General features: G+C 42.8%; 1 protein-coding gene and 1 long non-coding RNA gene across 6 annotated transcripts; one reads left to right on the top strand and one right to left on the bottom strand.

Annotated features, from left to right (window-relative positions):
- The first annotated feature begins 2452 nt into the window (after positions 1 to 2452).
- On the top strand, positions 2453 to 21774 carry ZNF821 (zinc finger protein 821). 5 transcript variants are annotated; one of them, XM_036275787.1, is made up of 9 exons: positions 2453 to 2721; positions 3388 to 3450; positions 4821 to 4938; positions 6211 to 6327; positions 14921 to 15046; positions 17766 to 17911; positions 18580 to 18684; positions 19854 to 20020; positions 20800 to 21771. In XM_036275787.1, exons 4-9 carry the CDS (start codon positions 6288 to 6290, stop codon positions 21452 to 21454), a joined length of 1239 nt encoding a protein of 412 aa, XP_036131680.1. In that variant the 5' UTR covers positions 2453 to 2721; positions 3388 to 3450; positions 4821 to 4938; positions 6211 to 6287; the 3' UTR covers positions 21455 to 21771. The 5 variants fall into 5 exon arrangements, with proteins under 5 accessions (XP_036131680.1, XP_036131682.1, XP_036131683.1 ...); XM_036275790.1 differs by having other exon boundaries at positions 2667 to 2721; positions 4851 to 4938; positions 14921 to 15065; XM_036275789.1 differs by lacking the exon at positions 4821 to 4938.
- On the bottom strand, positions 6210 to 19502 carry LOC118639394. The gene is made up of 2 exons (XR_004961175.1): positions 19430 to 19502; positions 6210 to 6418 (listed from the first exon to the last, which is right to left on the bottom strand). It is a non-coding gene; the product is annotated as an uncharacterized LOC118639394 (long non-coding RNA).
- Positions 21775 to 24394: the final 2620 nt, after the last annotated feature.

Here is a 24394-nt window from a genome sequence, read left to right as displayed (position 1 = left end):
TAGAGAGAGAGGAAGAGAGAGGGAGAGAGAAATAGAAAGAAACATCTATGAGAGAGAACATCTGGCCACCTCCTGCATGCCCCCCACTGGGAATTTGGACCACAACTTGGGCATGTGCCCTGACTAGGAATCAAACCAGTGACCTCTTGGTGTATGAGTCGATGCCCAACCACTGAACCACACCAGCTAGGCTAACTTTAAATTATATTCATTATTTAAAATAATATTCATACTATTGTAATGTAAAGCCCTAACAAGATCACTGTAGGAGCCAATATATATAAAACAGATTAGGAAGATATTTAAAGGGAAAGGTAATACAGTTAAAGTGGGAAAATAATAGCATAACTATATGAGTAGATTGGGAAAGTAGAAATTTTAAAAAATGAAGCGTTTGGGGAAATGGGGAGGAGGGTGTCAATGGGGGGGGAAAGGAGAAACATCTGTAACAAAAATAAATTAACAAAAATAATTTTAAAAACTAAAAATAATGCCGTGGCTGGTTTGGCTCAGCGGTTGGAGTGTCAGAGAGTCCCAGGTTCGGTTCCCACTAGGGGCACGTACCACTCAAAAACAAACAAAAAACTAAAACTAAAATTAAGAAATTAAACTGAAAAAAATCCATAATAAATGAAAAAGTCTTTTAGATACAGAATGAGTTTAGATGAGAGCAGAGGAAAAATACTAATTCTTCATTTTATATAATTTCCCTTTACTTCATTATAACCCTGAGTCATAACACCTGAGGCATTTCTAGAGCACAGGAAGGTTATAAGAATAGCATTATTATGATCCCATTTTATTTGCAGCTCAAGGAGATGAAACAAGTTGCCCAGCTTTACACAGTAACTCTGATGAAGCCAAGAAATTTCATTGGAGGCTTTCTCCTAATGCTTTACCTGCTAGCTACTTTCATGTTGAAAATATCAACTATGTCAACTTTAAAGTGAAATAATAAAGTCATATTTGTATTCTTCAGTCTAAATCACTGAGAATTACTGTTCAATATAAAAGCCAATGTTTTATTATAGCTTGCATTCTTACAACTGTCAAAACTTTCTGGTTGGATGAGAATATTCCAGTTTTGGCTTTCCAGGAATTAAAATGTAAAGAACTTAAAATGTTTCTTTAACTAAAGTTAAAGAATAATTCCTACCTAAATATCCCAGCCACAATGAATGAATGAATGAATGAATGAGCTTTTTACCACAGAATTGTGAAGGACAAGATCCTTTAACTCAGCCATTCTCTCACATTAAACACAAGATGCAGACAATGATATCATCTCATTAGAGATTTATGAGAAGGACATTTTGCAAGAGCACTTTATGCAAATACCAGTGCTTGTTGCTTACAAGCAAGGGTCAGCATCCTCATTAGCTCTGTCTTCGTGGGATCAGTAATCAAAAGGAATATTTGCAGAACACTTTTCATATGTTCGTTTTACTTAACACAATAACCTATGAGAGTAGAGACCAGGAATTATTACATTATTATCTATTTTACATCTCAGGAAGCAGACATTCAGAATAGGGAAGTGACTTGTCCCAAGTCACCAGGCTCATCAGTGACAGCTGGGTGGGACTCAAAGCTGGATCTTCTAATACCGGATTCCATCTTTTCCCCACCGCATTCCCTACTTCTCCAAGTAAGCTATGTCACAGACAGGCTCAGGAATTCTACAAGAAAGAATGAGAAGGAAAGGAAAGTAGTGAGGAACTAGAAAGGGACGATAACTGGGGAAGGAGGTGTTTCATTAGGAAGTGAGTCTAACCACTCTCAATTGTCCCAAATGTCCCTTAAGTGGCACAACAGTGCTACAAGTTACCCTGCTCTAAATTACAACTATGCCTCTAGGTCTACAGCTACTGTTATTATTTGAAAATCACTATTGGAGACATAAATGTCTAAAAAAAATGGAAAGATCTTTCTCCTCCGAGGTCTGACAGCTGGACCTAGCCCCTCCCACAAAGGCCCTCGGGAGCCAAAGAAACCGTGAAGTGTGGGGGAATGAAGCGAAGAGGGTTTCGGTTGGGGGGATGACTAAGGTTAAGCTAAGAAGAGGGGGAGCCTGCGGTGGAGCTGTGGTTAGGGGATGTGGGTTTGTGGCTGAACTTGAAGGTGGGTTAGGAAACCAGGATCAGGACTGACAGTCAGGGTGGAGTTTACAGGTCCAGGAGGGGTTAGGGGAGCTGAGGAGTTGATAAAGCAAGAGAGAGACCACGGAGGACGCGAGGCAGGGTGGGCTACGGGGCGCGAGGATGGAGGCGAGGCCCCTCTCAAACGTCTGGGGTTGGACGCTCCCTTAAGTCCTGCCTCCCCGGACCCCTTCTTTCCTCAAGCCCCGCCCACGACACCAGGCGCGCGCCTGGGGAGCGGGGAGAGGGGGACCAGGCTGGAGGAGGGAGGGAGGGGAGAGGAAAGGCTCGTGCACGCGCCTCTCTCGCTGCGGGTGCGCGAGCAGCGCGCTCCCGCCGCCCGCGTCGCCATCTTTTCCCCCTCCGTCTGTCTGTCTGCGGTTGGCTTTGTCCGTCTGCAGCGCCGCCCCTCGGCTCACCGCCATCGGCTCGGCTCGCAGCTGCCCTCCGCCTGCCGGGTCCAGTCCTGGAGAGCCCCGGCCTAGCCGGTCCGAGCTGCAGCCCGGGGCCCATTGTCCGGCGGTCCGTCTGTCCGGAGGCGGGGCCCAGGGACCCGGAGCGCCGCGGAGCGCCGAGGCCCCGGGTAAAAAGACCCCCGACTACTTCCCTCCCGGGCCAGGCTGAGGATGCAGGGGTTCCTCAGCCCCCCCTCTGGGTCACCGGCTGTTGGTCTTTTGTCCATGTCTGGGGAGCGGACTAGGGGCTCGCTCTGGCCGGGGGGGCGGGGGCAGCCCAGGCTCCGACCCACACCCTGCCCCCGTTTTCCGAGACGAGGCGGGACTCGGCTAGCTCCCCTCCGGTCGTTCCTCTTTCCGCCCCTTTGGCGCGGGTGCGGGGGGGGGACGTCCGTGCAGCCGCCCTCCCCGCGTGGGCCCAGGTCTGGCTTGGCGGAGAACAGCCGGGACGGCCCCGGCGTCTGACAGGCTGGGGAGGAGCTGGGGGAGGGGGAGGAGGAGGATGGGCGTGGGAGTGCAGACCCGGGTATCAGTCCCGGGTCGCCGTCTCGCAGGAAGGCTTCTAAATTTAGATTTCGGAGAAGACTGTGCTGTCTGAGGGTTTGTCTGAGCCACCTCGGAAGACCACTGGCTTGCGTCTGATAATTCCTGGGAATCTACCTGCTCATACTTGAAGAAGCCAAAGAGACTATCTCGACTGATTATACACATGCTTCAGACCAAACAGAAGTGGGAACAGGGTGAACAGTGAGGCGACTACGTGACCAGCTTTCTTGTCCTCTCCTTTTTGGCAGATACAAACCACTGGGATTCAGACGAGTTTACTTTCCTCGGTGGGAACCGCTTCAGAGCTGGAGGTAGGAGTTCATCCTCTTTTCTTAAAGCTTGGATTTCACCCGTTTTTTTCCTTGCTAAACCCTGGAAGCTGCAACCTAACACTTGTGGGTGAACAGGGACAGTGTTAAGGGGAGATGTTGGCTCCCCTTTCAAGGACTCTTAACCTCGTTCTAAAACTGCCTTCCTTTTTTTGTTGTTAATATCATCCGAGAATATTTTTTTTCATTTTTTGGTACGGTGGTAGGGGGTGGAGGGAGTGGGGAACAGGACGGGACATTGATGCTTACCTGATTGGTTGCCTCCTGCACGACCCCAACCAGGGCCCGAGATGAACGTGCAACCCAGGTATAGTGCCCTTGACCTGGAACTAACCGGTGACCCTTTGGTCCGCGGGCCAACGCTCTAACCACTGAGCAAAACCGGTCATGGCACGCTGCCTTCCTTTTCAAATAGAATCCCTTGTAGATTTGAATCACCAGTTTACCTTTCTTCCCGTTCTGGTTTTCTTGGAGATGGTGATGTTCAGGCAACTGTCCGATTCCATTTTTGTGTTGGTTTCAGATTCCGTCTTGGGAACTGAGGCAGTGTTAAAAGTAAAACTGAATGATTTACTATTAAGTCAATGTGCCTATGGTTTTATTACCTTTTAATGTATACAAAACAGTTGTCTAACCCCTGAGATCTTGTGTGTGCTCCAGAATGTACTTTCAGCGCTATTTATTTATTTATTTTCAAGAGTCCTCTACCCTACAGGCTTTCTTTTTTGAGGGAGGGAGAGTATTTGCTTAATTTCCCCTTAATCCCTCATGTGTGAAGTTCCACTGGGTACCATCTGGTCGGTTCCCCATTTGGCCACTAGGAGGATTATAAGATGCAGTGGACACTGCCAATTTAAATATGCAGATGCTCATCTGTTTCCTACTTGCAGCATTAGTATTGAACTGTTGCCTCACCAAGATGATCTGAATAGAGCCTGTCTCAAGTTATTTGGCCTTCTTTCAGAAGGATCTTTATTACTTTTATCTCACAGTTTCAATTTCTGATCTTGATGAAGAAAATGTTTAAAGATTAGTTAAGATTTCATATTTTCCTTATATGATAGAGAGGTGTAGCTCTGCAGATTTTAGAAAAAAATGAAAGACAATCTGCATTTCATTCAGCTTTCCACTTTGCGATTCCACAGACTTACAGGGAAAGTGTGTAATACCCAAAGTGTAATATTTATTCACTGCTTTAAAATAACTACTTGATAAGAAAGAAATGATCTACACAAAACTTAGAATAGAGAATACATACCATTAGCATTAGCACTCAGCATATTGCCCTCTAAATAGTTAAAATTGATTTTATGTATATTTGGAGTTTGTATTTTTTTTTTTTTTAATTAAAGGTCTGAAAAAGAACTGTGTTTGATATGCAGATATGATAGAAGACTGCCTGAAAGCTGCTTCCTTTGCCACTTCCTGTGGAGGCCTGTCTTTGCCATTTGCGGTTTCTTTCTTCTTTTGGTAAGGGGAGGCAGGATCTGATTACAGGTCTGAGGTCCTTTCTAGCTACATAGAGGAGTTAGTTGGCATAACAGGAGGTGAGTCTTCACTAACTGGAGTGCAAAGTATAGCTAGTAATAGCCTCTCATAATGCCTCTTAAGGCAATCAACTACAATTTTATATTTGCTCATTCAGTGTGAATACAATTGGAGAAGGCAGGAACTGAACGAAAACTTAAAGGGTGACCAGATCCATATTCTTGTCTTTGGTAGGGAAAATAATCTATCTCTTTTTAATCTGTGTCTGTTTATTCACTTTATCTTTCAAAGAAAATTTCACAGCTTCCAATGCTAATTCATTCAGACTCTCTAACACTTACTGCTGGGAAAGTCTTACAACTAACCAGGAACCTCCAGGTTTAAGTATCTGTTCCCTCCTGTTTCAGGGAAGTAGGTGCATGTCTCTGCAGCATTTTTCACATGAGGAGCTTTTCTCTTTGTTTTCCCACTGATCTTTCTGCTACATAGAGGCTGGATTGAGAAGAAGCACTAAAGTTATTAACTTTGACCACCGCTCCAGAGCATGAGCAGGGCCAGGTTGATGTTTCACACTTGGATGCTGAATTAGTACTCAACAATGTGGATGGCATCTTTCTCTTCTGGTGAGAGCCCATCTTCAACATTGGAAGTCTGATTTGCTTTAGTGCCCTGTCATCCACAGTGCCCAGCACTGTGCCTGCCTGCATCACTAGAAAGAGGTTCTGTTTCTTGTGTTGTTTTGAGACATTTCCTGTCTCAAGGATGTGATGCCTTTGTCACCTCCAGGCAAGATAACTTTGTGAGAAACATCTGGAGGCCTCCATTGGTGTAGATTGCAGGGCTCGACTTCCAGTGGGCATGTGAGCTGCCACCCTCTTTAGCTTTTTTTGCTTTTTTTTTTACAGTTCACAAGGTACTCCTTTGAGCCCACAGTACTACTAATGCTGGTTGCCTGAGTTATTTGCTTCCTTTTCTATCTTGTGATCTTGATCACAATTGCTTAATAGTATTCTGGATTCCACAGATCGATTTAGAGTAGAATTCTCTAAATCCTCTAAAGGATTCCCCTCTTAAACTTCTTGGGACTTTGATGTTGTGCTAGAAATTTATTCATTTCTTTCTTTCTTTAATTCAATTATTTATAACTGGTGAGTTTTATATGCTTAAGAACTATTTTTAAAAATCTTTTTATCTGTTATTTTGTATTATACATGGGCAAAATTATATGTGCTAACATCATCCTTTTTATTGTAGGTCAGCACCCTGCAAGGAGGTAGTAACACATCCAGTCGTGAAACTGGGAAAGGCCAGAGCTCTTGGATCAGGGAAACATGTCCCGTCGGAAACAGACAAATCCAAATAAAGTTCACTGTGAGTATTGGGCTTTGTCTTCTGGAATCTGGGAACGTTGAGGGTTGAAATGGAAGTGTAATCTGAATTTAGATTAGAGGCCCACATTAATCTGTGAAGAAGAAAAAAGGGTTAAAGGTGTTAAACATTATGGATTTAAAGTGTGTCTGGTTGTAGAAAACTCTTAGGAGTAAGTGCATTTGATTCATCCTCAGTATTCATATTAACAAACATTTACAGGACATCTCCTCTGTGAAAAGCTTTGTGTTAGATGCCCAGGCTGTAAAATAATATGAAGATATACGAGACTATTAATGTAGCCATTACATGATAGTATATGTTAAGTACCAATAGGGATGCTATAGACTGTATATGCTACAAACTGTGTGTACTACAGGAGTCAAGAGGAAGGAGGGAGCTTCATGGACTGAGGGAGCAAGGGAATTCTTGATGGAAGAGGCCCCAGACCATGAACTTGAACTGGGCCTTAGAAGGTAGAAAGTGGATTTTTAAAAAAGAGGAAGAGAGGTAAAATCAGGTAGGGAAAATGATGTGAGCAAACATGCAAGAGGGAGTACATGTGATATGTTCAGGGGACAAGGAGACTTTGGATGAAGCAGAAGTTTCATTTTTCTGGAAGTCATAGGACATAAGGTTGGCGATGTTTAACTCTATGTTATACAGGCCTAAAGGCCAAGCCAAATTCAAACTTCATTCTGTAGACTGTAAGGAACTACTGACGGTTTTAAAGCAGAGTAGAGTGACATTTAGAATGCAATGTTTTGGGATGGATCACATGAGGGAGAGAGACTGTTAATAGGAAGACCAGGTATGCACTATTGCCTTGCATTATTTCTCAACAGTTTTGAATGTATGTTTTATTTCAGTAATTGGATTGTAAATTTCTAGAGGGCAGAGACTATGTCTCATATATATTTCCTTCTATCCCACTCAACTAGCACTGCTCATAGAGGGTGTTCAAGCACCTTGAGATACTTTATTAAATTAACATTAATATATCTATGTAGATCTGAGATAATTAATCAGACAGTTTCTTATGATCTGAGGAGATAAGCATCCTCACATAAATGTTTATAAAAGAGACAAATAGCTCCCTATTATGGAGGATTGACTAAATAAAGTACAGCAACATTTGAAGAGAATTCAGTGGTATAACATATGAAAGATTTTTTTAAAGGAAAAAAAACTACATTTGAGAGGATAGATTAGACAAGGAATTAAGAGGACCAAAATTTATTAAAAACATACTGTATGCCAGGCACTATGTACCTTATCTTCTTTTATTGGGTAATTTCAAGAGTAGAAGAGAAAACAGTAGGAGCAGAGGAATTAAGAGTACTTCAACATATTATAGATAATGAGATTAGGGTAGCAAACCTACATGTACAATTCCTTAAATCCTGGGAAAATTTTATAAGACAGAACAAATCAGATGTTTCTAGGAGTCTATTCTAGGTGGATGTGGAATAAGGCTGCTTAATATAAAGGTGAGTGATTTAGGAAAGATTTAGAAATTGCTGCTAACCAGTAACATTTAATGAAGCTGAATGGGTGGATTGTTAAGAGAGAAAATGAAGTATCTCTAGTATAGGTAATCTAACACAATGGTTTAGGATTGTCATCTTCTCTCTAGTTGAAGGTGAGTATTGATTGATAAAAGACACAGATGTGACCCCAAGAAGACAGGGAGGAAAGGTACTCTTAATAGAGATGATGGGTTCACAAGTAAGGCAGTCATAGAAGTTGGGCATACCTATACAAAGCACCTGTCCAAAAAGACTGGTTAGGTTTGAGGAAAGATGGTGGGTAAATGATGGCATGATTGTGGTAAGGCCAGGGGAGTGAGGAAAGGCTTTTGTGGCCTATGCCTGTGTCCACGTGGCATATATCTATCAACTGCATCTCCTCCCACCATAGTCAGTCAAACTAGGATGAGCTGGTATTAGAGTCAGAAAACAGATGGACAGCCCTGGCCGGTTTGGCTCAGCGGTTGGAGCATCGGCCTGTGGACCAGAAAGTCCTGGGTTCGGTTCCCGCTAGGGGCACAGCTGCAGAAATTCAGTTTCCAGAGCGAAGGAACATTAATTGTATTGTGGTGGAGTTGATGGGACTTTGCAGCCGCTGTGGTGGTAACACGAAGAGGGCTGTGAAGAGAAATGTTCAGGGGCCACTAAAAAGCAGACCCAAGGGAGGGGCCATTTTCAGTGATGCATTTGGGCAGGGAAATATAAGGACATCTCAGGTGATGGACTAAGCTTGACCAAAGAAGAAAAGACAGTACAATTTGCTGGCCTCTAAGGGACCTTCTGTTTATTTAGTCTCTGGGGACTGAAGCTGATTCTACATTTTTTGAAAGGTCATCTTCTCATTGCCCATGACAATAATGGCAGTGGAAATTGGAAATTTCAGTCTCTGACCACTTGAGTTGCCTATTCCCTTGCAGTGAAATGGAACCAATCAAATGTATTGAATTTAATGCTGCTCATCTATTTAAAGGAAATGGAATGGACTCAAGGTCTGGGAGGCAAGAAAGTCTGCAGAAGCTCTGCTTCAATATCAAAGCCAGTCGGCACTCAGGCAGAATAATGGCTGGGCTCCATTAAATCTGCCTTTTGGGAAGAAGATTGTGTGGCATGAAGCTCAAAGCCCGCCTAAAAGAATATAGTAAGAATCCCACTGCTATAGCCTGGCAGCATTCATCCGATTCGATTTAGAGGCAATGGGCAGGCTGCGCTGACATTTACTTGGCTTTCCTCAGGACTGTCTCTGTATCTCAGAAATATCCAAGCAGGCTCTTGTGTTTTGCCCAATTCATTAATAGACTTGATGAGAGCTCTTGGAATAAAGGCCCAGAATTGTTAGTCACAGAGCAACTGTTGATGGGCTGAAATCTGTTAGATCTTCCCTCCCTCCTTCCTCATCTCACCCCTTCTGAGTATAAATTCTTGTCAACTGTTTCTAGAGAGGTTGAAAATAGAGTGCCTTGCACATTCTCGTTTGGTGTGTTTATATCAAGCAAACCACTAAGAAAAGGAAAACTTTTTCTTAAGAGTTTTTGTTTTTAGATAGCAAAGTACACACTAAAAACTTTCAACTTCAATGAAAAGCTTTGCAACTTTACCTTGGCCAGTTCTGCTCTGTGGTTAGAGCACTGGCCTGAGGACCAAAGGGTCTTGTGTTCGATTCCTGGTCAAGGGCATGTACCTGGGTTGCAGGTCCAATCCTTGGCCCTGGTTCTGGTCATGCAGGAGGCAACCAATCGATGTGTCTTTCTCACACTGATGCTTCTTTCTCTCTCTCTTCCTCCCTCCTTTCCACTCTATCTAAAACTCAATGGAAAAGTATTCTCAGTGAGGATTAACAATAACAGAAAAAAAGCTTTTCAGTTTTTATAGAGTAGGGAAAAAAGCCTTTGTAGTCCCTTCTCTTCTAAAAAGTGGCAACTTTTTTTTCATAAATATATTTTTATTGATTTTTTTAGACAGGGAGGAAGGGAGAGGGGGAGAGAGATAGAAATATCGATGAGAGAGAAACATCAATTGGTTGCCTCCTGCACAACCCCATTCTAGGGATCGAGTGAAACTTGGGCATGTGCCCTGACCGGGAATTGAACCAGCAACCTCTCAGTGCATGGAAGGACATTCAGTCCTCTGATCCACACCAGCTACACAAAAGTGGCAACTTTTTTTTTTTTTATCCTCACCCGAGGACATTTTTTTCGTCTTTAGTTCAGATAGAGTGGGAGGGAGAGAGTAAGAGAGAGAGAGAGAGAGAGAGAGAGAGAGAGAGAGAGAAACATCAACGTGAAAGGGACACATTGAGTGGTTGCCACCCGCACGACCCAACCAGGGCCGGGGACAAACTGCAACTGAGGTACGCGCCCTTAGCAGGAACCAAACCCAGGTCTCTCTGGACTACAGGCCGACACTCTAACCGCCGAGCCAAACCGACACTCTAACCGCCGAGCCAAACCAGCCAGGGCAAAAGTGGCAACTTTTTAATCTTTGTTCAGTCCATCAATGTCCCTGTAAGGTAAATGGTTATGTTCCCAACATGTGCTTGCACCTTGGGTTCCAGAGACTGTCAGCTAGAAGTGGACTCTTAAGCTCCTCACTCCCAATACTAGCTCATTTTTTTTCTTTTTTTTTTTTTCCTTTATTGATTTTAGAGAGAGAGGAAGTGAGAGGGAGAGAGAGATAGAAAAATCGATGAGAAAGAACATCGATTGGCTGCCTCCTGCATGCCCCCCACTGGGGATTGGGCCCACAACCTAGGTATGTGTCCTGACTGGGAATCGAACCAGAGACCTCTTGGTGCATGGGTTGACGCTCAAACACTAAGCCACACTAGCCAGACCAAGTTCATTTTTTCCTGAATTTGACGTCTGCTCTGTTAGAATATGTTTCAGCTGCTATACTTAATCTAGGAACTGCATTTATGGGGTGGGCAAAAGTAGGTTTGCAGTGTGAGTATGCAGAACAGTTTATTCTTTTTAATTTAATTTATTTTAGAGAGAGACAGGAAGGGAGAGAAAGAGAGGAACATCAGTTTTCTGTTCCAATTATTTATGCATTTATTGGTTGATTCTTATATGTGATCTGACCAGGGATAGAATTCACAACCTTGATGTATCAGGACGATGCTCTAACCAACTGAGCTACCTGGCCAGGAGCAGTTTATTATTGTATTATTACTTATTAATTACTGTATTATTTTCCATATAAACAACTGCAAACCTACTTTTGCCTATAACTGCACCAAGGACTCAAGAAGGAGCTCTGTAAAATCTTTGTCTTTCTAATAACTTCTATCTTAGGCTTCTCATTTGTTCTATAAACTTGCTTGCATGGCCTTGTTTTTATCTGGTTTGAAAAATCTTAGCCAAATCAAACAGTATCTTGATTTTATATTAAAAAAAAAAAAAAGAGAGGTGGCACCTTGCTTTCTACTGTGTAAGCTCAGATGACTCATTCTCAACTATTAATAGACAAATAAATACCCATGTTAAATAAGATCATTGCCCTACATTAATATCTAGAGATTAGAGGATTTTTTAAACCCTCTCCAAGAGTCTCAAGATAGAAGGAAATAATTCTACATTATACAAGCAGGCAATTGTATAACACTTCTTAATCACTAGTATCTCTATGAATCACATTATTCTTAATTATGACATACTTTTAGCATCACTACCTTCTTGTGAAAGGATAATTCTGGACAGCCAGATTTTAGGGATTAGGTAACTAATGACTGTTGGGAGATCATTCATATATCTTTTCCTATGAGGTCTGCCAAAATATGTCCTTTTTAATGGTTTTTATATAGTTTGCTATGGTTGATGTTTAAAATAGGAATAAAGTTTACCTTAGCCTTTTTTCTTAAGTCAGGAACAGAATAAAATATAAGAGCACAGCTTTTCTCTCCAAACTGCAAAAAAGGAATGACAGAACTAATTTATCCCAACTGTCCTAGGTAAGATTGCCTAGGTGAGCAAAAAGTCCTAGATAGGGAAGTTATATAGAACGGACCCGTCTCTGTTCTGTGAAGGCCTAAATATATAAACATCAATAGACAAAAATAAATTTTAAGCTCTAGTTCAGCAGTTCTCAACCTGTGGGTCACGACCCCTTTGGGAGTCAAACAACCCTTTCACAGGGGTCGCCTAAGACATAACAGTAGCAAAATTACAGTTATGAAGTAGCAACAAAAATAATTTTATGGTTGGGGGTCACCACAACATGAGGAACTGTATTAAAGGGTCGCAGCATTAGGAAGGTTGAGAACCACTGCTCTAGTTTATGGAGACCAAACTGAATTACTAGCTGATATTGAAAAGTTCATATACTTTTAGATGCCCTTTTACTTATCCAAAGGTGATTCCCTAATAAGAAAGGGTGGAGGGAAGTATATGTTCTTAATGTACTATAAACCTAGCTGGTTTCTGGCTAGGTTTCTTTAGAGATGAGCAGTATCGCTGATGAGAATGATCTGCCCCTTGATAATTAATTATATGCTGGTACATAACTTGTTCCTTAGTGCCATATCTGCCCATAGCAACCAGATCCAAAAACATGCATCTACCCAGAAGAATTCAGTAACTATTGTAGTTGGCCATGGTCTTGTGGTTACAGTAGAACCAACATGGGGAAATTAAATATTTTACTTCTGCAAGGAAAGAAGACGCTATAACACAGAATTCAATTTTTGCTTTCCCTAGCAGTAATTTATATCCAGTATGTCATCTTGGATATTATGAAAATGGACTTAAAGCAGCTTATTTTTCCTTCATTTGAGGGTTATGTGTACATTTGAACTCTAACCACCTCTACTCCCACTCACAGTATCAGAGTAGCCATAATATTAGTTACTTTAACTCAGGCATGGTAATAATACCACATGGTATCAGAACCATTAAAATGATGGTTCCTTTTGTCATATACTTTGCCGTGAGAACATTATTTTGATATTTGAATTGTTTATCAGTTTCTCATGATATGAAGGTAACAAACAGTACAGTAACACTAGGATCAGAGCCGTTCTTCTCACAGAGACAGCATTTGTTTTCAGCAAAACCACTCTGATAAAGTGCCCAACCTCCCACTTATATCTCTGCTAGAAAGCAGTTTAAAAATATGGATATTAGAGTTGGCGGACCTGAGTTTGAATACATAGTTCCACCATAGACCTTAGTTTTCTCAAGTAAAATGTAGGTAGTAATACCTACCATATAGAATTTAGCAGAGAATTAAGGGAAGGTGACAAGTATAAAGATCTTAAAATATAATCTGGAGCTAGAAAAGTACCAAATACTAGCTAAGTTCAGCACTTAGCATATAAGAAATGCTCAATGAGCCCTGGCCGGTTTGGCTCAGCGGTTAGAGCGTCCGCCTGCGGTCCGGAGAGACCCGGGTTCGGTTCCCGCTAAGGGCACGTACCTTGGTTGCAGTTTGTCCCCGGCCCTGGTTGGTCGTGCGGGTGGCAGCCACTCGATGTGTCCCTTTCACATCGATGTTTCCCTCTCTCTCCCTCCCACTCTGTCTGTACAAAAAATGGAAAAATGTCCTCAAATGAGGATAAAAAAAAAAAAAAAAAAAAAAAAGAAATGCTCAATGAGCCCTGGCCGGTTTGGCTCAGCGGTTAGAGCATTGGCCTGTGGACCGGAGAGTCCCAGGTTCGGTTCCCGCTAAGGGCACATACCTTGGTTGCAGATTGGCCCCGGCCCTGGTTGGGTTGTGTGGTCGTGCAACCTCTCTCTCTCTCTCTCTCTCTCTCTCTCCCTCTCCCTCTCTCCCTCTCTCCCTTCTGCTCTCTCTCTCTCTCTCTCTCCCTCTCTCCCTCCTGCTCTATCTGAAGATAAATGCAAAAATGTCCTCGGGTGAGGATTAAAAAAAAAAAAAAAAAAGAAATGCTCAATGAATATTTGCTGAATGAATGCCTAAATAATCACAGGAAGCCTATTTCACATCAGTTCTTTCATTGCCTAAGGACTAGTAGTGCAGATCAACTAACCTGTTCATTTTTCCTACATCATTTCTCCTGCCTTGGAACCTGAGCCTGTTTACTTCCCTTTCTCCCTTCAGTAAGAAAGTGCTATTGGTCTATTGTCAAACATTTCACTAGGGCTTTTTATCATTCTCTCTTGGTGGCTGGAGAATAGGGACTGTAGTTTCCACTCTGACTGAGATAATGGAAACCTCCAGAAACCCAATTCTCTTTTCTCCTTATGCTTGGCCTCTTGGAAATAAAAGAACTCTTAAATGTTAACTCTTCAGTAACCACACAAATCCCAGGCAGAGTTCATCAGATGTAAATGCATAATCAAGGATGTGTCTAGGGCTTTTGGATACTCCATACAAACAACAACAACAACAAAAGATCACATTGGATCATTGGACCAAGGATACCAGATGAAATATTTGTTGCAAATTAGATGGAATGTTTCAGGAAGTGTGTTCCTCAGCAGAAATGAATTCATATATTACCTGCTCTCCTTTTAATCCATTATTCAACTAGTTGTTGATTTGCTTATGGCTAATTCTGATAGATACTAGAAAGAAAGTCAAAGAAGAATTTCCAAACCATATCTTAGAAGGAAAATTGATGAAATATGGGATTATATACTGTTATCTTAGATGGATTATTTGAAGTACTGGTTTATAGTCAGAGATAGACACTGACTCAGGGCATAATGATAGTACCTTAAGATTCACAGATTGTGCCCATATTTGTTGCCATATTCTGTACACTTTGCCTCTTCTTGCCTGTTTCCCCAATCTTGATGGAAGGTTGGAAATGGAATTGAGATTCTGAAGCAAAATTTGTGAAGTAGCAATTGATCACTTTTTGAAAAGGAGTCAAGATTAGGAGGATTTAAGGGAAGCAAATGATGCTTTCTAGAGCATCTGGCTTACTGCCCAGGAAGAGTAGCTGCTCCCAGAAACAGCTGTAGGCAAAAAGCTGACTTGGAGATGAATGACTCCACCACAGGGTACCTGCCTGTCTCCTACCTTAGAATGGTCTGACTTTCCAACCAACTTGCCTGGGGATGTGCTGCCCAGCTGGTGGCCTGACTATTTTTCCTTGTGACCACCAGGGGATCAAGTATTTGCTGGGCTAGAAGAGCAAGCCCGCCAGGCGATGATGAAAACTGATTTTCCTGGAGACCTTGACAGTCAGCGACAAGCTATCCAACAACTAAGAGATCAGGACTCCAGTAGCAGTGAGTTCTGCACCTTCTGGTAATGACTCAGGGCAATGGGAGAAGAATTATCAGAGTGTGTGTGCTCTGGGGATTGTGCATGGGGTTGGGAGGAAGACATGAAGAAGAAGATTTGTGGATTCTCAGTTTCCCAAAGGTGTTCTAAAGTCTATGGGCATATGCTTATCCAGAGAGAGAACAGGTTTGGCATTATGGTTTGTTTGTTTGTTTACTTGGCACAGTGCCATACACAGATAGGTTTGTGATGATTGTGATAGACAGGAGCATAGGAATAATTAGTGCTCAAGCAGCCCCTGGGTTAGGTCAAGTGAAAAGGAAAAAAAAAAATCCCTGTCTCCTTGGATCTATTTACTCATAATTAATAAAATGTAAGAGTGACATTAACAAAACTTTTGCTTGAGGGTCTAGTTTTACAAGAAAAGTTGCATACTAATGAAATTATGCATTATACAGAAAGCTAAAGTCAAGATCTTCCTTTGCACACCAAGTCCTAAGTAGGTTCCTGTGCTTAAGAGATGAAAAGGACAGTGGCTGGTAGCCGGTTGACCTTGTGGATCATCACCTGCATGAACAAATACACTTTGAGATGTGTTATTTTCTACGATGATTTCTACACTTTACTAATCACTTCCATTACTGGTTATTATTAATGTCAATTCAGAGAGGCATTTCAGATTTTTCTCTGAGGAAGAATAAAGAAAGAGAGAGTTCTGCAGCCTTTAAGGAACTACAGTTTCCACTTAAGCTAATTTAGCAACAACAAAAAAATAATTTAGCAATTGCTCAAGAAGAGATAAATGAACTCAAATATTTCTAGAAAACCTGTGGGAGCCATCAGTTCAAGTAATAGGTAGGAATGGCAACATCTATAAGTCTAATAGGTATCCATTCTGGAAAAAAGATACATCATCCCTCTGGACCAGCATACTTATTATTTTTTTCAAGTTTTCCCAGTAAGATATATTTGGATTTTTGATAAATTACAAAAATGTGTTTGATACAGTGTTGTCTTAGACAGAGTTTACAAATATTCCAGATAAACTGGTGAGAAAATATGGTATGATTTAATCTGTGCCAATCCTTCATCACAGAGATGAATTCAAACTAAAGCTTTGGGCTGGAGAATAAGGCCAAATCCAGTACACCAATCAAGTGGAGTATCTAACAGAGACACATGTAACTACTAATAGATGATTTGTTCAGATTTTCTTAGGAAGAAAGGGAATGTAACCAGTTTTGCCCAGATACTAGTAAATTCAGAAATTGTACAAGGGATAGAAGAGAGAAGACAGGAAGCACTGTTAGCTAGGAAAACTGAGTCTCACTGCTGATGCAGAGAAACTGGTGAAACTCTACCCTATATTTCTCACTTGCTTACAGTCAGACCTAGGGGTCCAGGATCTAGGTGGGGTTGGGATGGGGCTGGAATGTGACAGCTTCCCTAGAATTGGCTTCCTCTTGTGATCTTCAAGGTGCTACCACATATTTTTCCTTTCAGAAAGCACTCCCTTTGTTATTGTGTATTTCTTTTTTCAGACAATCACTTCCCTATTTTATAAATAATAGGACAGAAAACAAGCTCCCAAAAACCTTGAAGATTTCCCAGCCACAGGCAGATCTCCCCATAGCCACGTCCTATCCCCTAAGATAAAACACTCAATTCTTACTTCAGTCACAATAAATTATATTTCATTCTAAAGTAAAGAATAACCTGTTCCCTCTACCTAATGCATCTAGTCATCCATCAGATAATCCAAAGAACCAACAGAAACAATGGATTTATTTAGCCTAGAATGATGAGGTACTAGCAGAGTAATAAGAACACAGTGAGTCAAATACCACTACAAACTGCCTGAGGTTGGTTGCTGCACTAATTTTTCCACTGTACTGAACAGCCCTTTCCCTATAAAGTGACATCGTTTTAACCTAATTTACTACTGCTTCCTTTATTGATTAGAGGAAAGAAAAACTTGTTGGTATTTGTTTAAGTGTGCCTTGGGGTTTGTTGGGAGAGTACAGATTAGTGGGACTCAGAATAGAATAGTATATGTGACACCATGGAGAAATTGTATTGGGGGTTATGGAGAAAAATAAGTTAATAAAATTAGTGAGAAGTGTTGGTAGAGGTGGTGTATTGTGGGAATGAGCATGATGTGAGGTATATGGGAATTGTGATTTGTAGTGTGAGATATTTGGGAACCATGTGTAAGAAATTATTTTTATGATAATGTAGAGGGCCCAATAACCATTTTCCAATGTAGTTTTGCCTCAAATTTTCTCTTTAGTGTGTATATGGCATTATAAACAACAGCTATGGCTGGCTTCCACTTAACATGATTTGTACCCAACTAAGCAGTAATACAAACTATCCTATGTATAGCTGCAAATGTTTTTTTTTCCCTCTCATATATATATTTTTTCCTTATTGATTTTAGAGAGAGAGGAAGGGAGAGGGAGAGAGAGATAGAAACATCAATGAGAGAGAACATCGATTGGCTGCCTCCTGCATGCACCACACTGGGGATCGGGCCCACAACCTGGGCATGTGCCCTGACTGGGAATTGAACCGGTGACCTTCTGGTGCTTGGGTCGATGCTCAACCACTGAGCCACACCAGCTGGGCAAATGTTTTTTACTATACCTGCAAACTCTAGGGTGGAAAGCAACTCAAGTATATTCATGCAAAAATCAGAACAAGTGACCAGTTTGTGTGTTCCAGGTGACAGTGAGGGTGATGAAGAGGAGACCACACAAGATGAAGTCTCTTCCCACACATCAGAGGAAGATGGAGGGATGGTCAAAGTGGAAAAAGAGTTAGAAAATGCAGAACAACCTGTTGGTGGGAACGAAGTGGTAGAGCATGAGGCAAGTGACAAATGGCTCCTGCGTCCAGGAACCCCCTCACCCTTCCACTCGGCCCTGATATCTCTCAGACATATAGAACAGTCTTGCTCTGACAGTCTTCTGGGCCTTCATATGAAGCCTCTCTCCCTTCACAGCACCAGTTACCCAAACCTCAGCCACAATTCTTATCTCACCCAGCTTTCCTTTTCCACCTACATATCACTACACCCATGTACAGCTCTCCTTCCTAAAGCTCCCCACTTCTTTCCAGACAGAATATCCACCTTTGTAAAAATATTAGCTGACTTCCTGAGGTGTACTCTTGCATATGTTTGCAAATTTAAGTCAAAGTGTTACTTTACTAAATTGTTTCCTGAAGATTCCTGCAAGAAGCATGGCAGGAGGAAACTAATCTTCTCTCTACAGTTTATCTTGGGGAAAAAAAAAAGCTAAGCTCTCTCTGGGGCAATCCTATGCCCTCATGGCAGGAAGCCTTGGAGAAAATAAAGATAAGTGCAAATTTAATTCTCTTCTCCCTATTAGTTTTTCCTTTGGTCCATATGGAAACCTAAGAATAATATGTGATACCAGGTTGTGTTTTTTATAGCAGGATATCCTGTAAAAAGAAGTAGGGGCGGGGAAGAGATTGGTCAATAGTCTTAATGAATTGCCTATTTATTGAATCGCAGGTCACAGAGAATTTGAATTCTGACCCCTTACTTGGACTCTGCCAGTGTCCCCTCTGCCAACTAGACTGTGGGAGTCGGGAGCAGCTGATTGCTCATGTGTACCAGGTATGGTGTGGGGGACTATGTGCTCTGGAACTTGAGCGCCAGCAGCTTGTTTAGCCTTTGCCTCCAGCTCCCAAAGGAACCTTGGGTTTTTCTAATTAAGACTCCTCTCCAGATCTCAGAACATTTTGAAGAATAAGTGGAATCTGTTGAGTAAATATGTTTTAAGGTTTCCAGGCAGACAAACGGAAAATTAAGTACCATTAAAAAAAATTACTTAATGCATATTTTAAATAGTGAAATAGAAACTAACATTTATTAATAGTGAGGGCTATTTTAAAGAAGAAAAAATGAGTTAACATAAATGTTTCTGAAATACTGGAGAAAGTTAGTATAAATGAAGGGATGAGAGTAAGACAGACATATTTTTTTAATCCTCACCCAAGGACATGCTTAGAAAGAGGAAGAGAGAGAGAGAGAGAAACATCGATCGGTTGCCTTCCATATCCTCCCCAACCAGGGATTAAACCCGCAACCCAGGCATGTGCCCTGACCGGAATTGTACCAGCAACCCTTCGGTTGGGATGATGCCAAACCAACTGAGCCACACCAACCAGGGCAAGACAGACTTTTGTGTTCTTTTTCCCCTGATCAATTACAGAGCACCTGTGCCTTATGAGCTGTATTGAAAAGGCATCAGCACACAAGGCAGCCTGGGTTATGGTGTAAAGAGATAATTTATGAGGAGATGCATTTCTTCAAAAGATTGTTTTTAAAAGACTGAAGGAAAGGCAGGACACTTAAATACCTTTTGGATACCAATCTTCCCAGTTAGCTTCTAGACTGGCCTTCGTTGCTCCCTTCACATGGACTTGTACCTGCACAATGTAAGGCAAGCAGTCAGAGAGAAATTATCCTGAGCATGAATTCCTCTGAGGCTCTGAAGATGGCTCTGGAGCCCCATTGTTCCTTAGTTTGGCCACATGTCCCAGAACGTAGTCAGAATTCAAATGAATGAAATGTGAGTGGTGGTCTGAATGGCCTGGCCCTTCTGAAAGACCATTAACACAAGAGACTTTTACTTTTCCAGGTGCTAAACAGGGAGAATAGTTGCAAGTCCCTTTTTCTGAGACTAAGGAAAGAAGATGTTTCCCATAAAATAGTTCCTAAGTAGTGGGTATAGATTGTCCTGGAGGTGGCGTGAGTTGACAGATTAAGGTTCTGTTTTACAGCACACTGCAGCAGTGGTGAGCGCCAAGAGCTATATGTGTCCTGTCTGTGGCCGGGCCCTTAGCTCCCCAGGGTCATTGGGTCGACACCTCCTAATCCACTCGGAGGACCAGCGGTCTAACTGTGCTGTATGTGGAGCCCGTTTCACCAGCCATGCCACGTTTAACAGGTTAGCCAGGCACCTACTCCTCTTGTGCTGGGAACAAATTACTGGGTATGGGTTCTGCTTTCCCAAGTCAAAGTAAAGTCTAGAGATAGGTAATGCAAAGGCAATTGATTCTTGGACTCTTTGGAAGTACAAATAATGAGGCCAGTGAATATGCCCATCCCATTAGCTATCCCCAAAGGGAAATGATTTCCCATTTCTTTCCCCTATCAGAATATTTTCATCTAGAAAGATATGTGGGAAAGTCCAAGAATATTCATGCAAAAGCATGGAGAAAGAAGTTACAGGGTGCTGAGAGGACCCTGATGTGAGAACATAGTCTCTACTGTGTCCCAGGCAGACTGGAACGGTGTGAATTGTGTCCCACTTGCTAGTGTACAATGTAGAGTTGGCCAGGGCAGGAGGAGCCTGAGCCAGTGGACTGTACCTGCCCTGAAGGCAGCCTCTACCTCAATGACTGCCTCCTTCTACTCCCCTGCACAGCTCTACCAAACACCACCATTCTGGCTTGAATGAAAAGGGCTCTTTGTAAGGGCTCATCTGATTTCTAGTGGCTTGCTGTGACATTTGGTTCTGTCACTAACTCCAGGTGGGTGTTAAAACTTAGTATACACCCTAGCCCAAAGAAGAGCAGGTGGAGAGGAAGAACAGGTCTCCAAGCACTCAGACTGACCCCTAGTGGTGAAATTGGAGAAACTGGCCTAGCAGGACAAGAGTAAGTCAGAAATGAATACCTGAGCCTTGCTAGGTGACACTAACCATTCAAAATTTTTGCTTTCCAGCGAGAAACTTCCTGAAGTACTTAATATGGAATCCCTACCCTCAGCCCACAGTGAAGGCCCCTCCAGTGCTGAGGGGAAGGACATTGCCTTTAGTCCTCCAGTTTACCCTGCTGGAATTCTGCTTGTGTGCAACAACTGTGCTGCCTACCGTAAGCTACTAGAAGCCCAGACCCCCAGCGTACGCAAGTGGGCCCTCCGTCGACAGAATGAGCCTTTGGAAGTACGGCTACAGCGGCTGGAACGAGAGCGCACAGCCAAGAAGAGCCGGCGGGACAATGAGACCCCCGAGGAACGGGAGGTAAGGCGCATGAGGGACCGCGAGGCCAAGCGCCTGCAGCGCATGCAGGAGACTGATGAGCAACGAGCACGCCGGCTGCAGCGGGATCGGGAGGCCATGAGGCTCAAGAGGGCCAATGAAACCCCAGAGAAGAGGCAGGCCCGGCTCATCCGGGAGCGGGAGGCCAAGCGGCTCAAGAGGAGGCTGGAGAAAATGGACATGATGTTGCGAGCTCAGTTTGGCCAGGACCCTTCTGCCATGGCAGCCTTAGCAGCCGAAATGAACTTCTTCCAACTACCTGTGAGTGGGGTGGAGTTGGACAGCCAGCTCCTGGGCAAGATGGCCTTTGAGGAGCAGAACAGCAGCTCTCTGCACTGAACCACAAAAACCCTCCTGCCTACCCTCCCACTCACCTGTCCACCCAAGCCCACAGGGGTCAGTGTTGCAGCCACCCACAGGGCCTTGTCCTTGCTGCCTGAGGCAGGCCCAGGTTTTTTGCAGGTGGATCTGTACACCCCTTGCATGTTGGAGCAGGATGATGGGGCCAGGAGAAACCCAGCTCAAGGCTGGACAAGGGAGCAGACACTCCAGAGAACTGGACTCCCCAGCCCACTGCTGCAGGGCATGCTATAGGACTGTGGGGCCCCAGGGTGACCCATGAAATTGTAAGGGCAAATAAATTAATTTTATCTTTATTGGCTCTTTCCTGCTTTTCTTTCAGTTTCATTTTAGTAAATGAAGTTATCTGGGACAGACCTACGTGGAAGTTTTCAGGCAGTGACTTCTGGCAGTTGTCCTTTTCTGAGGGAGGGTACTCCTCAACTTAGGCTCTCCAAGCAAAGATCCCTAGCTATTTTGGCCTTTATAAGTTGAAACATAACTAAGACATTAAAGAACCAATGCTGACTTTGTGAGGGTCCATTCCCACAACCCTAACGAAGGTAATGCACAGTCCAAAGGGCTATTAAAACATAGCTTATCTTTTCTTTATTTTTTTTGGTATGTGCCCCTAGCGGGAACCGAACCCGGGAATCTCTGGTCCACAGGTCAATGCTCCAACTGCTGAGCCAAACTGGCCAGGGCTTTTTTTTTTTTTTTTTGGTATGCCTAGCTTATTTTTTCTAAACTTGGTAGTAGAGGTCTTTCCTTATAAAAGCATTTATTTTTAAGTTGTTTCATTACTTTATTTAGGGGGTTCCATTTTCACTCCTCAATAGATTTTATGTATTTCTCATGCTTCTTCACTCATTAGTTCATCTAGTTCCGAAGGATTACTTAGTGTCATCTTGATCAACCAATCATCTTCATAACAAGATTTGTTGACAGGTCCTGGATTTTCTGCAAGAGCTTCATTAATTTCAGTTATTTCTCCTAATAGAGGCAAACAGAATTCACTAGCAGCTTTCACACTTTCCAAAGTAACTTATTTGTTCAATTTTGTCCCAATTTCAGACAGACTGTATAGTAAACATCTCCCAAAACTTCTTGTGTAAAATTGCTGATCCCACTGTTCCAATATAATTTTCTGTTATCCATTCATGTTTCTCTGTGAATTTATGCACAGAGAGCAGATTGGGTCTGGTGTACAGTACTGGCCTCAGGCCCCAGGCCTGCGGTGGGCAGGGAGCAAAGTGAGTGTGTGTGTGTGTGTGGGGGGGGGGAGTGTCGGGGCAAAAATCTCCAGCCACTTCCTAGTGGGGGGCATAACTGGCATTTTCTAAAAAGAATATGGTCTTTTTATTTCTTTTTTAATTTTAGAGAAGAAAGGAGAGGGAGAGAGAGAAACATCGATGAGAGAGAACATAGATTGGCTGCCTCCTGCACACCCCAAACTGGGGATTTGGCCCACAACCTGGGCATGTGCCACGACCAGGAATCGAACCAGTAATCTTTTGGTGCATGGGTCAATGCTAAACCACTAAGCCATATTGGCTGGGTAAAGATACTGTCTTTAGACTACCTGCTGGTTACTTTTCCCAGCAGAATTCAGTTTGTCAAACTTTTAAAAAATATGTTTTTATTGCCTGGCTGGTGTGGCTCAGTGGTTGAGCATTGACCCATGCACCAGGAGGTCACGGTTTGATTCCTGGTCAGGGTACATGCCCAGGTTGTGGGCCAAATTCCCAGTGGGGGGCATGCAGGAGGTGGCCAACTGATGTTTTCTCTCATGGGTGTTTTTTTTTTTCCTTTATTGATATTTAGAGAGAGGGGAAGGGAGAGAGAGAGATAGAAACATCAGTGAGAGAGAACATTGATTGGCTGCCTCCTACACGGCCCCCACTGGGGATTGGGCCCACAACTTTGGCATATGCCCTGACTGGGAATCAAACCGGCGACCTCTTCACGCATGGGTCGACACTCAACCACTGAGCCACACCAGCTGGCTCTTTTCATTGATGTTTCTCTCTCTCTCCCTCTACCTTCCCCTCTCTCTAAAATCAATAAAGAAAAAAATAAATGTTTCTACAGATTTTTCGAGAAGGAGAGGGAAAAAGAGAGAGAAACATCTATCGGCTGCTTCCTGCAGGCCCACTACTGGAGATTGAGCCTGCAACCCGGACATGTACCCTGACTGGGAATCAAACTAGCAACCTCTCGGTGCACAGGACAATGCCCAACCAAGCCACACCGGCTAGCCAGTTTGTCAAACTGATAAAATTCTATTCCAGAGAGCGGACAGCTGCACTGAGGAAAATGTTCACAGAAATAGCTGTGATATTAAGGTCCACAACACCAAGGAACTTGTGTTTGAGAGAAGAGGTAATTCATCTTTTTATTTACTTCCCAGGATAATGCAGAATTAAGGTGATATGAGAGCTTAAGTCAATAGTGATCAAGGCTAGAGCAAAATGACCACTCTGGCAGTTTGTATGGTTGCCAAACCATGGAGGAGACAAGAGCTGAGGTCATTTCTAAAAAGCTTCTGTGATGGCACAGAACAAGCACAGAACTTTCCTTAGCCTGCACCAAAGGTTGTGTACAGTTTAGATAATTATAGATCTTGAGGTCCAGAAGGAAGTGCCCTAGTTAAGTTGTAGCCAGAAAAATAACTATGCCAGGAATGTGGACCTCTTCCAATATTGTAACAAGGAAACTTGGACTCTTCTCTGACCTCCATAGGTTCAAGGCTATTTAACAGTGTCCACTGACCCCCACCCCCAACCACCACACTAGTCTTAATTCCTTCCAGGCAGGCTGAAATATTTCTGTTCTGAAAAAATACAAAAATTTCAATAAGCTTATTATGAAGTACTGGACATATAAAAGAAAGTACTTAATTGAACCAAATGTCTTTCTCTCTCTGAGCTCCTTATTGAA

Source organism: Molossus molossus, unplaced genomic scaffold (genome assembly GCF_014108415.1).
Source record: "Molossus molossus isolate mMolMol1 unplaced genomic scaffold, mMolMol1.p scaffold_m16_p_21, whole genome shotgun sequence".
NCBI classification, from domain to species: domain Eukaryota; kingdom Metazoa; phylum Chordata; class Mammalia; order Chiroptera; family Molossidae; genus Molossus; species Molossus molossus.
Note: the sequence above shows the minus strand (reverse complement) of the source record. Positions and strands in the feature narration are given on the sequence as shown.

What these genes read in the sequence shown, in the direction of transcription:
- ZNF821 (XM_036275788.1), top strand. Translation starts at nt 6,288, where the DNA reads ATGTCCCGTCGGAAACAGACAAATCCAAATAAAGTTCACT. An exon ending in ACGAAGTGGTAGAGCATGAG is followed by an intron (nt 17,912 to 18,579) that starts GCAAGTGACAAA and finishes ATTGAATCGCAG; the next exon opens with GTCACAGAGAATTTGAATTC. An exon ending in AGCCATGCCACGTTTAACAG is followed by an intron (nt 20,021 to 20,799) that starts GTTAGCCAGGCA and finishes TTTGCTTTCCAG; the next exon opens with CGAGAAACTTCCTGAAGTAC.